At 32.7% G+C, this 18,063-nt stretch overlaps 1 protein-coding gene across 2 annotated transcripts in view; it reads right to left on the bottom strand.

Annotated features, from left to right (window-relative positions):
• SNTG2 (syntrophin gamma 2) overlaps positions 1-18,063 on the bottom strand; it is a 628,864-nt gene that overhangs the window by 31,338 nt on the left and 579,463 nt on the right. For both annotated transcript variants that reach the window (XM_031951163.1, XM_031951164.1), the window contains one exon: positions 16,944-17,054. In XM_031951163.1, the coding sequence (XP_031807023.1) occupies positions 16,944-17,054 (111 nt within the window). The remainder of the gene's footprint in view (positions 1-16,943; positions 17,055-18,063) is intronic.

Genomic DNA, 18,063 nt, shown 5'->3' with positions numbered 1-18,063 from the left:
GAAGAGTTTTCAAATGCTCTTTCAGGAATTTTTTTTTTAAGACTGAAAATGAATGGTAGCATAAATGTAATTGCTCAAATCACCTTTTGAATGAAGTTGAATAATGCTTCACTTGTGAGAGACTAACTTGATGTTTCATAGAAGGAGAGAAAGAACTTATATTTATTTTAAAATGTAAAGATACAAGTATGAAGAAACACAGCTTCAATAACACAAAATGATATACTGGACCATGTTAAGGACTTACAGCTGCAAGTAATTATGCCACTTTAGTTCATTTGCATACAGCTAGCTGATTAAAGAGGATAAAACTTTAAAACCAGAAATCATATAAACATTTAGAACCTACGGCTAAAAACCTTTTCAGTTCCATAGTGAGGGTTGAAAGGTGAGACTGAGAAATCAGGAGATTCTCATTTAAATCTATTCAAGGGAAGGGAAGTGGAAAGAAAAATATAGCCCAAGAAATAATATAGAAAGTCTTGTAAAAAGAATTAAAGAGAAGCGTTGAAAAATCTAGAATCAGACAGCTGACAGAAAGTTTCAGCTGTTATGCCTGATTGATTGGGGAGGAAAAAACTTTAATTATGAAAGAGATTCATTCGCAAGTATTGTTCTTCAGGGTCACCTAGAGCTGAACAATGGTGAAGTTTCTTACATGTCTATTGTCATCTTATGCCACTTCTGACTTGAAATGGAGAAGCAGAATTGTATCCAGGCTTTGCAGTGACTCAGTATCCTGGTAAGCTGACAAAGTTTTTTTCCTTTTCCTTGCTTAATAAATTCATCTGAACTCTGTTCTGTGTTGCTGTGAACTCTGTTCTGATTGGACAATATAGTATCTGAGTGGGCTTCTTTCAGAGACAGGAGTCTTGGGAACTGGTTCTCTGGATCAAATTGAAGTAACATTTTTTATTTTTTTTAATTTAAAAAAATTTTTTTTTAAATAACTTTTTATTGACAGAACCTATGCCAGGGTAGTTTTTTACAACATTATCCCTTGCACTCACTTCTGTTCCGATTTTTCCCCTCCCTCCCTCCGCCCTCTCCCCAAAGATGGCAAGCAGTCCTATACATGTTAAATAGATTGCAGTGGATCTTGGATATAATATATGTGTGCAGAACCGAACGGTTTTCTTGTTGCTCAAGGAGAATTGGATTTAGAAGGTATAAATAACCTGGGAAGAAGAACAAAAATGCAAGCAGTTTACATTCATTTCCTAATGTTCTTTCTTTGGGTGTACCTGCTTCTGTCCATCCTTGATCAATTGAAACTCAGTTGGATCTTGTGTTTGTTAAAGAAATCCACTTCCATCAGAATACATCCTCATATAGTATCGCTGTTGAGGTATATAATGATTTCCTGGTTCTGCTCATTTCGCTCAGCATCAGTTCATGCAAGTCTCACCAATCTCTCTGTATTCGTCCTGTTGGTCATTTCTTACAGAACAATAATATTCCATAACATTCATATACCACAATTTACTCAACCATTCTCCAATTGATGGGCATCCATTCATTTTCCAGAGAAGTAACGTTTTTTAAATGCTCCTTTAAGGATGATTGTAAATTGAAAGACTTCATATTAGCACACTCTAGTATAGAAGAGAAAATGATTTGCCCAACCAAAGAGCAGTGAATGAACCAATGACATAAAAACTGTATCACTCCACATTTTTTTTTTTTTTTTTTTTGCCTCAGGAACATTTGTTTTCTTACCTAACTTACTTTTCTTACTTTATTAACATACTTCTCTGCCAAGTTGCTATATATACTTACTCTTGTTCATATATACACATTAGTGAGAGAGTATTCCCATTTTGGGGTAGATTATAATGTATTTTATTATATGGGTCCCTTGACATTATTATTCCCTTTGTCTTACTATTAAATGTATAGTAATGTTTAAGAATTAAAAGTATTATTGTTAAGGGTTACATTGTAAGAGGTTGACTGTGAATGGGAAATGCATTAGTGAGAACTAAGGGCTAAAAGAGTGATGATAATAATAAAAATAATAAGAATTCTCTTTTATATAGCATTTTGAAATTTATTTATTAACATATTTTATATATTAACTTAGTTGATTCTCATAACAGTATTGTGCTAATATTATTTCCATTTTACAGATGATCAAACTGAAACAAAAAAATGTAAATAAGGAAGATGATAATATTTTGTCTTAACAGTGCTATCTTCTAAGACCCTGACAGAGTATGGATTTAATGAAATGTTGATATTTTCTCTGAGAACTTTGACTTAATATTGAGAGAGCCAACTAGAAACTCCAGGACATGCATGGGGATATGGCTTTCTTCCTCCCTCTTAAAGGGTGATACATGGATGAAAATACAGGAAAAGACACTTAGAATAAATGAAATAGTTGAAATAGGAAGGTGATGAATTCAAATAGATGTATCCTGACAAAACAGAAAAGAAAGAGTATCTAGGAGCAGAGGGTAATTAAATTGGATCAAATGCTGAAGAAAAGTAACTAGAAAAGGGGGGCAATAATCCATATATAAGGATCCTGCTGGCTGCATATTGACTTAATCAAAATCATTTGCTTTTATATTTATTATTTAAAACATAAATGCCATCTATGTTTTGCTGTATTTTATATTTTATTTTATTAAACATTTCCCAATTACATTTTAACCTAGTTTAATTACACTAGAAGTACTATGGGTCACATGCTGCAGTTCATGTTATGTTGGACACTTTTGTCTTATTAGAACATTAGAGGAAATTAATTTTTGTTTGGTTCTTTGTATTCCTAATACCTAGTATAGTGTCTTGCTTATAGTAGGTATTTAATGAATAGTTGAATTAAATTAGAAAATACGATGTCTATATCTATGAAAAATTATAGTATTTAAAAAACAAGTCTTATTATAACCAAAGCCATATTCCATCACACTAAACTGTATATGAAAGAATGTATTCCTGTATTAAATATATATTTGCTTTTTGATATCAGATCAATGATTTCTGTGAATATTTTTAGAGACTTTTCTGCTTTGACGATAAGGACTAAAATTTGGTAGAGATAATTATACATCTTTGGAAACATCCTATGGATGACAATACATTGTTATTTAATATTATCAAAACCTAACAATATAATTAACTGGAAAACAGAGGAACTCTTCCCCTTTAGTTAATATTGAAAAGATGCTATTATGTGAATACTTCATGTCATGACAGTTTGATAGCAGTATTTCATAATCAGACTTCTTATTAACTTGCTTATTGATCTGAATTTCACATCAATCTTCTGTTTTTATATACTAGCATTACTTTTGAATAGCATCAGAACACAATCATATACATTTGTGAGTCTTTTCTCCTTTAATAAGCATTGTAAAATTATATCCTCATATGTTTCAGAATTGGAAGGGATTATAGAGGTTACAGAGTTCAATCTACTAATAATAGATGAGGGATCTAAGAATTAGAGAATCCAGGTTCCTGACTCCAAATTCTATATTCTCTATACTGGTGTTTTTATCCTTTATTTTCAAAGAGGACCAATGATATCACAGGGTGATATCTTGATTTATGTGAGAATTGGATTTAAATGAGGCAGAGTTACACAAAGTTGCATCAACTTTACTCTCATTTTCAGACTCATCAAAATCCAATAGCAAGAAAAAAAGTCAAAACAATTGGTGATGGTGCAATATCTGGCCAAACTTTAAGTGTTCTACCATACCTGCTTCAGCTGCTATGGCCACTGGAAAACACTGTTCTCATCTTTCCATGCTTTGGATAGATATCCACTTAACTCATTGACAAGGCTATTGATTGCTTTCAATCATGTTTATTTCATCTGCTGAAAAGGTTTAAAGAATTATGGCCAAAGTGTATCTTATAGCTTCTTGGAGCCATAAATGAGAGTTAAATGTCAGGTGGATTAGAATCCCTGAAAAGGTCTTGGCAAGCCCTCATACCAGATGTGGTAGTCCTTTTTCAATTCCCCACACATCCCATTCTATTCAATATAGTACTAGTACTATGAGTATAATTACCACTACCACCATCCCACTACTACTACTACTACTACTATTATTACTACTACTACTACTGCTGCTGCTGCTGCTGCTACTACTACTACTACTACTACTACTTCTTTTTCTCCTTGTTCTTCTTTCTTCTTCTTTCTCCTTTTTTCTTCTTGTTCTTGTTCTTTTCCTCCTCCTTTTTCTCTTCCTCCTTTTCCTTTTTTTTCTTCCTCCTCCTCCTCAACTACTACCACCAGCACTTCCACCACCACCTTCACCACACTACTACTAGCTGAAATGTATATAATTCTTTTTATTTATAATTTCATTTCATTCTCATGTCAAGCCTAGGAGAGAGATACTCAATAGTATTCTTATTTTGAAGATCAGAAGCCAAGCTTGACTTTCCTAAGGTCATAAAACTAATAAAGGATAGAGATGGGATTTAAACCATGATCTTCCTGATTTCAGGTTTAATTCTATATCTGTTGTACCATTACATTAACTCCTTAAACCATTACATTAAAACTTGAGGGTTTTTTCATCTTTGCTTAGGTTTCCAGTTTCAGAAAATCTGCTGTTATCACTGAAACATCTTCAAGCTTTCTGCAGTTGACAAAGTTCTACCTCTTCCTTATCTTATTAGATTATGTCTTTTAGTCATGTACTTGCAAGCTCTTCAGTTTACTGTCCTTCAGTAAACTTCATTACAGTTTATACAGTATACACTATATAGTATAAATACTACCCATTTATGCCTAATTTTCTCTCCATCTCTTAACATCTCCATTCATTATGAGCCACTCTTTTAACTTTATTGAAAATAGTGGATGTTCATCGAGACTGAAAATTTAGGGAGATAACATATCAGGCCCAACATAACCTAATTATTGGACCAATCATCTTCCTGAAATATATGTACATCTGGCTTTGTCTACATGGTACCATTGGCGGTTCTGCAACATGATATATCTGGGGAAAAGTAGAAAAAAAAACAAACCCACTTTTTTCACAGTAACATTCATTTTGTTTCCTGGGGTAATCTTTCATTTACTTAGTGATAATTTTTTCTTCAATCTCAATTACCTGGTATAGTCTCAAGTACAGAAAAAATAATTTTAGTTTTTTTTTTTAAATCTGTGTAACGATGAGGAAGAAATCTGTCACAAAGCTTATATAATTTTTCTAAAAGGAAAAGCTGAAGGCATTCTCAATTTCTCACCAAATCATAGGTGAAATAAGGATAAAAACCAATGAAAAATAAGTGAGAAAAGAAAGCTGACAAGGAAAAATGTGCATTTTAAATAGCCAACTAAATATCTTTAAATGCACAAAATATTCTGGGATACTTTAAATTAGGGGGAATGAATTCTTCAACAGTTATTAAATATAGCCAATTGCAGGCATGTATAGAAATGTAGGATGTTGACCTTGACTATTTATAGAGAACAGAAAGCATGGATTATATATTTTAGGAATAGTTTCTTCAAGAATTATGTAAAAAAAGCTTTGATGCTTAAATTAATAAGCATCAAGGTTTTTGTTTTTTTTAAATGCCTTTTTTGGAATAAATCTTTGTCTGCTTATGAAATTTGGTAGATTTGTGACTTCACAGTACAGCACTTCCATCAATGATGCAGAATGAAATCCCTCCACAATTGTTTTTTGTTTTTTCTTTTCTTTTCTTTTTTTTTATCTTGAGAATTGCCTTGTCTATAGATCTCTTATATGTTGGAGCCTTTCCCCAACCCCTCATACCTCTAATTTCCAATGTACCAATGTATAATCTGACTGTCCATCTGTTTTCTTTTATTTTATTATATAACTGGCTCAATTCATAGTTGTCATCCCCAATGTCTTTTATGCCACTTCTCACTTAAAATTGTCATGTGTGACATAATATTGTTTCTTTATATCCATCATATGTCTTTTAGTTCCTTTTTGGGTTATTTGTAATTTGATTCCTCTGAGAACAGTGTTGTGTTTCATAGCCTCAAAGAACTATCAGAAGAGCACTAACTGGTGTTGAAGTGATAGTCTTGGGAGGATGGAGGGATGTACAAAAAAAAAATGCACAGTTATTCAAACATGACTCAATTTCTCTATTCCCAATACATTTTTGGATTCAACTCATCATCCATATATCCTACTGATAAAACACAAAGGCTAAATAAAAAAAAATGAAGCCTATCTAACTGCATGCCATAGTTATATGATATTTTAAAAATTCCATTTTGTTTTTCTCATGTGGATGACTAAATCAATTTCTTTCATATTGAGTGGCTTCCACTTAGAAGGCTTAAGGATTTAATAACATTAGACAAAAGCAAGCAATAGTTGGAGGGTGCACAGATGTAAGAAATCTCAAAGGAGAAGAAACTTGAGTTATATTATTTGAAGGAGAAAAGTATATTTAGTTCAGAGAAAAGAAGACTCAGAAAGTGCATCAAAGCTATATTCAATTACTTAAAGAGTTGTTCTATAGATTAGGCAGAGATAACTATGATCTTTTTGAGATACCAATTTTTTATTTTTTTGAGGGGGCTTAAGGGAAACTTTTTGTAGAACATTTCTTGAAGATGATGTAGTATTATATTGAACCTTAAAATTACTTTTTTTCTCTGTAAAAATTGTGGAGACAGTATGATTCATAATTAGTATGTGTTTTGCAAAATTTTAAGTTTTGATATTGCTTCCAAGAATGTATATAAAAAAGTTTGTGAGATAAGTAAAATAATGATATCCATTTCCATCCTACAACTCAAAAACAAATAAAATGAACATTTCCAAAGTGTCTCTACTTTTCTAATAGGAACAAAATTTGAAAAAATTGAGGACTTAAGGAGAATTTTTGGTTTTTTTTTTCCAAGAAAGTCATAAGTAACTGTAAGTTTATAATGAAAGGACTTTAATTAAAATTAAAGATAGCATTCTATCTCCTGAACACAATAATTTGGTGGTAGGTATACTGACATAGTAGTGACTGACAAAGAAAACTCCCTTGAGTTGGATTCAATCAACAATGTCAAACTAACTGCTAAATATGATAGTTTTTAGAAATTTCACTTAGAATGATACAAAAAAAGTGTTCTATAAATTAAAAAAAAAAACTTTTCAAATCCAAACAGTATGTTTCTGTCGTCTTAAATTTAAGCTGAAATCATTCAACATTTTTGATCCTCAACCATATTGTTTCTATTTCCCCCATGACATCCACTGACTTACAAAATAAAATATTCCTTACAATGTCTCAATCTTTTCATTTATTGAATGAAACAAGTCTTCCTTTTAACTTGAAGAAAAATTACAAACTACCACTATAAAATTTAGGAAAAGGCAAGAGAAACTCCTTTAAAGTCTCTGTATTAATGGCGGGGGAGGGAGGGTGTTGAAGTTTAGATTTAAGTGTTTAAGACATAATGAAAAAAAAATTTTGTAATCAGGGTGCCAACATCATTGACTCAGTGCAACATCATGCAACTGTTAGATCACTATGTATAACATTTATGTTATATATGTTTGTATATGTTAACAAAATAATCACAATCTGTCCCTATAACTCCTATTTTTATTACTATTTATTCTCCCTATGTTCCCAAAGAATTGGGAAGGCTTATGCTGAATCATAGAATAAATATCAAGTAAAGGAAACATCACAGAAAAGAAAGCATCAACATAGATCTATATCTATATCTATCAATCAGTCAATCAATCAAATTTATTTGACTGCCTATCTAACTATATTCATAGCTGTTTTGATGCATATATACATACTGTATATATATATGTGTGTGTGTGTGTACACACACACACACAACATAACACAATGTCTGGCACATAGTAGACTTAAAATGTTTATTGAATTAATTTATAACTAAGAAGCATATATCTCACATAAATATAATATGTAACTAAATTACTGAGTTAAATAATTATCTTTTCATTAGTTAAATTACTTGGGATATAAAATGCCACCAACAAGATATAATGAAAAATAGAATTAAAATCATCAACCAAGCTAATCTTTCTTTTTCAAGTCCTTGCTGAATGTATGATGTTCAACATCCAGCATTTTTATCCTACAGAATAAAACATTTTCCAGTAGGTGATTTGTTCAGTGCAAATGTTTTGCACTTGATCTAAATCATCTCCTATACCTTTATACAAATTAAACTGAAGATAGCATATTGAATTCTAAAGTGTTAAAGTGGTGGATTTCCTTAGCCAGGACTGACACAAATGGAACATGTCTTATGTGACAGTTTCTAAATGTTCCACTTATATTAATATACCTCATAAATCTACATTTGACTTCCCACAAATACCCAGAGAAAACACAATTCATTGACAGACTTACATGCTTGTTTGGGACCTATATATTAATAGTTTTGAATTTGTGGAAATAGATCATAGGATTATTAGAAATGGGAAAAAATTTAAATATCATTTAGAGCAACTTCCTCATCTGAAAAAGGAGGAAACTGAAATCTAGATAAGACAAAGAAACTTATTCAGGGTCACCTTGAGAGTTAGTAGCAGAGTTAAGACTAGAACCTATGTCTCTGATTTCCTAAAACAAACTTCTTTATTGACTAATGCTATTTTTTTTTGGTTGTACATTGGATACAGTGAGCCAATATTTAACCTCTATGCCACATATCATTGTTGCAGGATCCTAGGATCAAAGATGCAGTGCCAAAAGAGTTGTCAGTTGCTATCTAGTTGAAACCCCTCCTTTTACAGATGAGACAAATAAGATCCAGGTAAGTCAAGTGACCTGGCCAAAGTCATACATCATGGGAAGGGTTTGAATTTCTCATGCTCCTGAGTCAGTGTGTTTCTCCTGTAATGGTGATTAATTCTAAAATAAGAGAGAAGATGAATAGGAGGCTTTCATACATAAAAAAGTTTATCTCAGTATGGCTCTTATTAGTTCCATAGAATTAAAAGTGATATGTGAAATTGATAATTCAATCACAAAATGCCCTACAACATGTATAGTGAAGATGTTCTTTAATTTTTAACCTCATTCAATCATTCATTGAATAACAAAAAATAGCATTATATGGAATATTAGTAGTTATCTAATTAATCTATATAGTCTAGGAATCCTCTCTAAAAATACAAGACAAATTTCAGAAAATGTTTAGTTGAAGACTTCCAAAGATAAAAACCATCAACCTTTAAGACTGCTCATTCCACTTTTGAATAGCTGTAATTGTTAGGAAGATTTTACTGACATTGATCTTAAAATGACATCTTTAAGGAAGGAATTTATGACCAAAGAAGAACTAGAGATCACTATTGACTACAAAATAGAAAATTTTGATTATATCAAATTGAAAAGTTTTTGTACAAACAAAACTAATGCAGACAAGATTAGAAGGGAAACAATAAACTGGGAAAACATTTTTATAGTTAAAGGTTCTGATAAAGGCCTCATTTCCAAAATATATAGAGAAGTGACTCTAATTTATAAGAAATCAAGACATTCTCCAATTGATAAATGGTCAAAGGATATGAACAGACAATTCTCAGATGAAGAAATTAAAACTGTTTCTAGCCATATGAAAATAATGCTCCAAATCATTGTTAATCAGAGAAATGCAAATTAAGACAACTCTGAGGTACCACTACTCACCTGTCAGATTGGCTAGAATGACAGGGAAAGATTACATGGGATGTTGGAGGGGATGTGGGAAAACAGGGACACTGATACATTGTTGGTGGAATTGTGAACACATCCAGCCATTCTGGAGAACAATTTAGAACTATGCTCAAAAAGTTATCAAACTGTGCACACCCTTTGATCCAGCAGTGTTTCTACTGGACTTATACCCGAAAGAGATACTAAAGAAGGGAAAAGGGACCTGTATGTGCCAAAATGTTTGTGGCAGCTCTGTTTGTAGTGGCTAGAAGCTGATAAATGAATGGATGTCCATCAATTGGAGAATGGTTGAGTAAATTGTGGTACATGAATGTTATGGAATATTATCGTTCTGTAAGAAATGACCAGCAGGATGAATACAGAGAGGATTGGCGAGACTTACATGAACTGATGCTGAGTGAAATGAGCAGAACCAGGAGATCATTATATACCTCAACAACGATACTGTATGAGGATGTATTCTGATGGAAGTGGATTTCTTCGACAAAGAGATCTAACTCAGTTTCAATTGATCAAGGATGGACAGAAGCAGCTATACCCAAAGAAAGAACACTGGGAAATGAATGTAAACTGCTTGCATTTTTGTTTTTCTTCCCGGGTTATTTATACCTTCTGAATCCAATTCTCCCTGTGTAACCAGAGAACTGTTCAGTTCTGCACAGATATATTGTATCTTATTTAGCATGTATAGGACTGCTTGCCATCTGGGGGAGGGAATGAAGGGAGGGAGGGGAAAAATCGGAACAGAAATGAGTATAAGGGATAATGTTGTAAAAAAATTATCCTGGCATGGGGTCTGTCAATAAAAAGTTATTTTAAAAAATAACATCTTTATAACTTTAAGCTTTACTAATGTAACTTGAAGCAGCTAGATGGTGCAATAGAGTCCCACCTGTAGTCAGGAAGACCTGCTGGTTCTTCATAATCATCACTATTCTATTCATTAAAAATATTGATTAAGCATCTATTATGTTCAGTGTTCTTTGCTAAGTATTGGATCTACAAGGATAGATATTGATCTGACTTCAAGAAGTTTACAAATTAATGGGAAGAAGACATGTACAAAAGTAAATGATATGAGAGAGAACAAAGTAAGTGCAAAAGAGATCCAAATAAAATACTGTGAAAAATTAAAAGAAAGAAAGATCACTTGGCTTCATGGAGGAAATGGTACATGAGTTAGGTTTAGTTTTCAATGCTAAATATAATGTACTCAGGCATGTGAGTCCATTCAAGGTACAGAGAAGGGTTAAAATGAACTAGGCATAGAAGTAGAGGGTGACTAATAAATTCTAAATATTCTAGCTTGACTGGAATATAAAATGGGGAATAGCACACAGCTCATCTAGATGAGAACTGGATTATGGGCACCCCAATTCCAAAGTTATGGTTTTATATTCTATTTGGGAGGAAGTAGGGAGCCAATGAAGGTTTTATTTTACAGGAATACACTTATCAGAGTGGTGAAACATGAGGAAGATGATAGACATATGCAGGAGAAATAAGAGAAATGAAAGACTAAGTAGGAGGTGATTAGTGTAGGCTTATATGAGAATATGTTGCTGCTTTTTACCAGAAGGAATGTGCGATCTTACTACCAATTGCCTATAAAAGTGAGAACACTGAGAATACAGATGGAAGGCTCTATAAGGCCTCAGAAAAATGACTAAACATGCCTCTTTAAATGTACTTGGCTTTATTCAAACTGGATAGATTATTCACTTAGCTACATCTCATGGGGAATTATGGACTTTTATTTAGTGAAACAGAAGGCATATAATGAGTGTAGCCAAATTCAATAAATTAAGTTGTTTAAAACATCCAAATGAAGCATCTCTGGGAAAAAATTAATTTCCCTACCTGATGCACTCCTCTAGATTACCAAATATCTGCTCCTTAAAAAAGCTAATGCTTCTTTTTAACTAAGTCAGAATCAAACATCTAAAACTTTATTCATAGCAGTCACTAATACATATTTAGTAAATTGTGAAAAAAGAAAGTTTTCATTAAATGAAGAAATAAAATCAAAGCAGAAATGATTATTTTTGTTATCATAATAATAAAAGCCCAATAGTCCTGTTACCTGGGTATATGTGGGAGTGAGCAAGAAAGAGAGAAACAGAAAGACATAGAGAGAGGGAGGGAAGAGAGAGAGAGTGAGTAAGTGAACAAGCAAGAGCAAGAGAGAGAAGCAGACAGACAGAAACAGACAGAGAGAGAAGCAGACAGACAGAAACAGAGACAGAGAGAGAGACAGAAAGATATAGAGAGGCAGAGAGAGAGAGATGGAAAGACACAGAAACAGAGACACAGAGAGGTACACACAGAGAAACAGAAATAGAGAGAAAGACAGAAAGAGAGAGGGGGGGGAGGGAGGAAGACAGAGACAGAGAGGCCTCAGAGAGAAAGAAACAGAGAAAGAGAGAGAGAAAAAAAAGAAAGACAAAGACAGAAACAGAGGCAGAGAATTAAACAGAGAGACAGAAAAAGATATTGTAATCCTAAACTAATGTTGCTATAAATTGGTTCTTTTTATCATCCAGTAAAAAATGTTATCTTTGAAGAAAAGTGAGGCAGGAGAGATTTCCTCGTGGAAGAACATTATGTCTGAAGTAGTCTGATGTTCTTAGGTGGCTTCTTTTATACTGTATGTTTGCCTAGGGTTAGGGCAGAGTGTCAGTATCTGCTGTGCTGTCAGAAGTCTTTGGCATTGACAACAGTGCTACATTTGTTAGTAATAGATATATCACAAAATCATCTTTGAGCCCTCTGCTTAGGTTCTTGGGTGAGCCTTGTGTTATAGGTCATGAAAATCTGATACTCATTCCTATACAGTCTAGAGCATTTTACTGTATTTCAATTCTTTTAATCTAATCCTTATATACAGAGAACCTAGAGTTGGTTCAGGTTTTAGTGAAGTTTGTCCAAATTCATAGCAAGTCCTACATCTTTTGCTCAATATACACATTACATATTAGAATTATAGGATCAGGGCCTTAGATATGACTCATACAGGGCCTTAGAAATAATAAAGTATAAATCTTTCATTTTCCAAAGGAGGAAACTGAGGCTCAGCAAGATCAAATGATTTTCCCTAGGTCATAAAAATAATAGGAAAAAGGGCTAGGATTTGAAACTAGATTTGTGGACTTCATTTTTTTAACACAATGCAATGAGGATAGTTATGCTATAATGGAGGGATTTTAGCAGTATTCATTCATTCAAGATATATATTGCATTTGCTTATTTGCTTTGATGAGGAAAATTGCTAACCAGGTGCTCCTTACATTGATGAAATCACAGGTCTGATTAAAAAAGGAAAAGCAATTAGCAAGTTGTCTGAATTTTTTTCTCTTTGAAGCAGTCCAAAAAAATTTTAAGGCCTTTGAATCCTTCAAACATTCTAAAAATAGTTGTCATTAAAGAAAGTCATGAGACATCTCGTGTAGCTGTCCTTGATCTCCTAAGGAACTAAAAATGTTACTCAGTTGGGTTGATTGCCATTGACTAAAGAACCTAATTCCATGGAAAGGTCTCAAATGATTCAGTGTTCTGGTTGTGCAAACAGAGCATAAAGCTGCAACAGAAAACAAAAGGCATCCATCATGTCCACTTTTTATAATGGAGGCTACCTTCTTGTACTGTTGAGAATTTCCATTTGATAAGGCATTTTGAAGGTTCAAATAAGCTGTGTTTTATTTTTAACATTCTCAGGTACAGGCCCAAACCCAAATTATTGTAGAAATAGATTTTTTTTGAGAGAAGGGAGTATATCAAGGACAAGAAGCCTCATTTCATAAATTTCTTTTTAATTCTTTACCCCTTGACTTCTTAGTCTGTACTACCAGTTCTAATGAACATTCTGTGTTCCTTAAGCCATGTACACAAGGGATCTGAAATTTTCAGTTTGATGACATTTTGTCTTGGTTGTCCCTTCTTCACTGAACCATCTGGCTACTTGATAATCTTTGTTGCAGCAGAACAGCTTCACTTCTATCAATAATAAATGCTGTGGATCCGAGGCTCTTTGCTGATGAAGTTTAGTGCAGAGGATTCTTCACTAATATTCAATTTCAGTTTCAGAAACATGCCAAATTACTTCTACTCGTTCAAGTCCTCAATCAGTTTTTAATCTACTCTTGAAACCAAGTTCAACTCTCAACTACCTACATTCTAAGTCTCATACTGAACTTTTTCTTCCATGGCAAATACATTATTTTTCCAGAGAATTTATCATCACAGACCTTGAGCATGTGAAAAATTCATATGATTTTTTTCATTTAATTACATTAATTATTATCCATTGAACTGGTCTTTGCTTTTTCAGGCTAATTTATCTTTTATGGTTATATGTAAATACAAAAGCATCAGACATTTTTGCATTTGAACCAGTCACAAAAGTGAGGCTAGTTATCTGTCAGTTAATTTAGATGGTCCATTATTCCTTTCAAAAATATTGAACCACTTTTAAGGGAGATATTTGATGTTACTTTTAGCAATATTCTGATACACACTTTCTTTTTCTAAAAAGTTTGCTTTTAATTGTTATTGTTTTTATGTTGTTTCAGTAATGTTCAACACATTCTTATCCCCTTTTGGGGGTTTTCTTGGCAAAGATAGTGGAGTGGTTTGGCATTTCCTTCTCTAGTTCACTTTAGAGATGAGGAAACTAAGACAAACAGATAAATAATTTAGTCAGTCATGCAACTATTAAGTGTCTTGAATTCAGGTCTTCCTGACTAGGTCTGACATTATATATACTATACCACATAACTGTCCTTTAAGAAGTTGAATCCTGCTAATCCATCCTTGACTTTAAGAAGAACTTTAAACTTGTTAAACATTATCTCAGTTCTTCCTCACAACAGTGCATTACAAGTTATATTATTTCCATTTTATAAATGAATAAACTAAGGCCCTTAGAAGACAAAGCAGATTTAGCCTAATCATCTCACTGGTAAGTGTAAGAGACAGGAGTCAAACTCAGGTGTCTCCTGACATAAGGGTGATTATAAATAACATCTGGATCTTTATCCCAATGCAAATTATTAGTTTTTCCTTAAAAAAAGATATGGAGACATACTTGAGACTTGGTTGACTCAGGGAACTAAAAGATTTTATGTTACTTTTTCAATTCTTAAATACAAAGCAGAAAGAATGAATTCTAACAGATTCTCTGGATTATACTAGGTAAGAGAGTTTCACACTTAGACAAGAGAGTTTCATGGAGCTAAATTAACTCAGGATAACCTCAATCCCTAGATATGCTGAATACTTTCCTCCAGTTTTGATTAAATATTCATTTATTTTTAAAAGATCCTATGATATATATTCTGAGGTCACTACAAACAATTAAATTGACAGAACTTCAAATTAGTATTAATGATTAAAATAGAGACTCTAAGATTCAATGTCCTTTAACACCCAAGATTAGATTTTCTGCACTAGGTTTCCACTATTATATTGGACAAAATGGACTTTAGAAAATTTTTTTTAGATTAAAATAAAAAAAATTGCAGGGTCTTTCTCAATAAGAATAACAAAAAATATATATAATTAATTGAGGTTTAAAGAAAATAATTTTACCTTCTGACTACTAAAAAAACAATGTTTTCCATATAACCATGCCAAATTCTCTTATAAGAGATATAATATAAATAAAAAAATATTTAATAATTCAGTTCCATTTTTCTCTCTTCTAATACCTATTATGCTTACTTTTTTAAAAAAAATTTAATAGCCTTTTATTTACAGGTTATATGCATGGGTAACTTTACAGCATTAACAATTGCCAAACCTCTTGTTCCAATTTTTCACCTCTTATCCCCCTACCCTCTCCCCCAGATGGCAGGATGACCAGTAGATGTTAAATATATTAAAATATAAATTAGATACACAATAAGTATACATGACCAAACCGTTATTTTGCTGTACAAAAAGAATCAGACTCTGAAATATTGTACAATTAGCTTGTGAAGGAAATCAAAAATGCAGGTGGGCATAAATATAGGGATTGGGAATTCAATGTAATGGTTTTTAGTCATCACCCAGAGTTCTTTCTCTGGGCGTAGCTGGTTCAGTTCATTACTTATGCTTACTTTCTAAAAATTATCATGAAAAGTACTCTGTTGATTTTACTCATTAACTTTTTCTAACATTGAAAATTTATGGAATGTAAAACTTAAGTTTGTAAAGATGCCTCCTGAAATAGATAATGTTTAAAAATAATATTCAGGTAAGCCAACTTTTGGTTATCAATGTGTTTGTAATTTAATTTGTGAGTAATTTATGATACTTTATTTTTTAGGTTGTCACCTTTCTACCACTAAGCCATTTAGGTCACCCTTCTGCTCTACTCTTACAAAATACTCTCATAGTTATGAATGAAAAAATACTAATTTAAGAAAAATGCAACTTGAAAGGAAAGTCTTATGATTTTTTAAAGATTAATGTTTTCAAACTGAATGCATAAATTTTGGATTTATAAAAATTGTTGATGTCATCATAACTTCTATTATTCCAGGGAACTGAGAACAGATTAAATATTAAAAAAAATTAGAATCTACTGATATTTTCAAAGAGATAAAACTCTATCAAAGCATATTCCCATAGGTCAGATATTTCTGATATAGAGGATAGCTCTCTAGAACAATGGATATTGCTAGTAAGAGCACATATTACATTAGTGTACTAGAGTATCTTATCAAAGACATCAAAAGTAAATAGCAATGTTGAGGTTTTGAAATAGCAATTTCAACTTTCAACAGTTTAATAAGCTCTCAAATATTGCAATTTATTTTTGGAGAATTGGACCTATTAAGCAAACAGGGAACATACTAGTTGCTTCTATAGTTTAGGAGAGTAGGATCCTTTCAGAATGCTGTTGGTCATTATTGATCATTTGGTCATTCATAATATCTGTATGTGGCAACTCAATTTTCCCTCCTTCCCTCTTTTCTTCCTTCCTTTCCTTCTTCTCTTCTTCCCTATCATAACTTTAGCTACAGATGCTCTTAAAAGCATTTTTTTCTTTTACTTTGCATTTCTGACCCCCTCCCAAGATGATATCTTGGGGCTTGTTGGCTAGATTTCTTACAGATCATGCCATAAACCAAAACCAATCTTATTCTCATTGATTGGCCAGGACTTTCCCTAAAAGTCTTGATGCACAAATTTATTTTATAACATATGTAAGAACATTTTGATCCCTATGCCAATGAAATTTGACCTCTTTGTGGTATTTGTTGCAAAAGACAGACTACATTCCCTACCTTCATTTCAATTTGTTTGGTGTCTAGATTCTGAAATAGCAGCTTTACTCGAGTTTTCCCATCATCTGAAGATCCTTTAAGCTGAGAGAATTTAAACCTCCAGAGAACATTCTGTTAAAAAAAAAAAAGACATTAATTAGTAATTTGTCATTGAAATTATTGAAATTTACTGTTATTTTTAAAAATATAAATAAGTTGAACATGCTATTTAAAGAAATTCAGGTTTCCACAGAGATTTACCCTATTGCTGCTGTAACAGTGACATAACATTTTATCCTTACAAAATACTTTATATATATAGCATATTTCTAAAGACTTCATTTCTTTCCCACCACACACCCATAAGGTAAAAAAAGTAAATATTTTTATCTTCTCTTAGGTGATTAGACTGAGACAGACTTGCTTACTGAAGCCTCTGCAACTAATAAGCAGCAGAGCAGAAACTTGAAACTAACTTATCTGACTAACAGTTCAAAGAACCTTCCATAACCCCACCTTCCTGTTCTATGAGGAGTGTATATTATGTTTTTTTCTTCTCCTTTTATCAATTCAAACATCTCTTCATAGATCCAACAGTTTCTCTCACAGTTAGTGCTATATTAGGAAGGATGAAAGGAAAGAAGGAATAAAAAAGGGAGGAAGGAAAGAAGAAAAGAAAGGATAGAAGGAAGCTATCAGCATTTATTCAATGTCTATGTGCCAACCATTGTGCTAAGCATTTTATAAATATTATCTATTTTATTATATCATTATCTGTTTAGTTCATTATGTCTGAGTCTACAGTTTTCTTTCATCTCATTATAACCTTTCTATTCTCTCCTTCCCCTTAACCTTCTCTATCTCTCTGTCTGTCTCTCTCTCTTCCTCCCTCCTTTCATCCCTTTTCCTCCTTTTCCTTCTCCTTTTCCCCCCTCTTCCTCCTCAGTTTCCTTCTTTGTCCTTCCCTCCCTCTCTCTCTCCCTCTCTCTTTACTTCTCTCTCTCCCTCCCTTTTTCTCTCTGTCTCTGTCTCCCTCTCTCACACTCCCTCTTTCTCTTTTTCCTCCTCCTTTTCTCCTCTTCCTCCTCCATTTTCTCTCCTTTTCTCTATCTCTATTTGTCTGTCTGTTTCTTTTTGTGCC

This window comes from Sarcophilus harrisii, chromosome 2 (assembly GCF_902635505.1).
Source record: "Sarcophilus harrisii chromosome 2, mSarHar1.11, whole genome shotgun sequence".
NCBI classification, from domain to species: Eukaryota; Metazoa; Chordata; class Mammalia; order Dasyuromorphia; family Dasyuridae; genus Sarcophilus; species Sarcophilus harrisii.
Note: the sequence above shows the minus strand (reverse complement) of the source record. Positions and strands in the feature narration are given on the sequence as shown.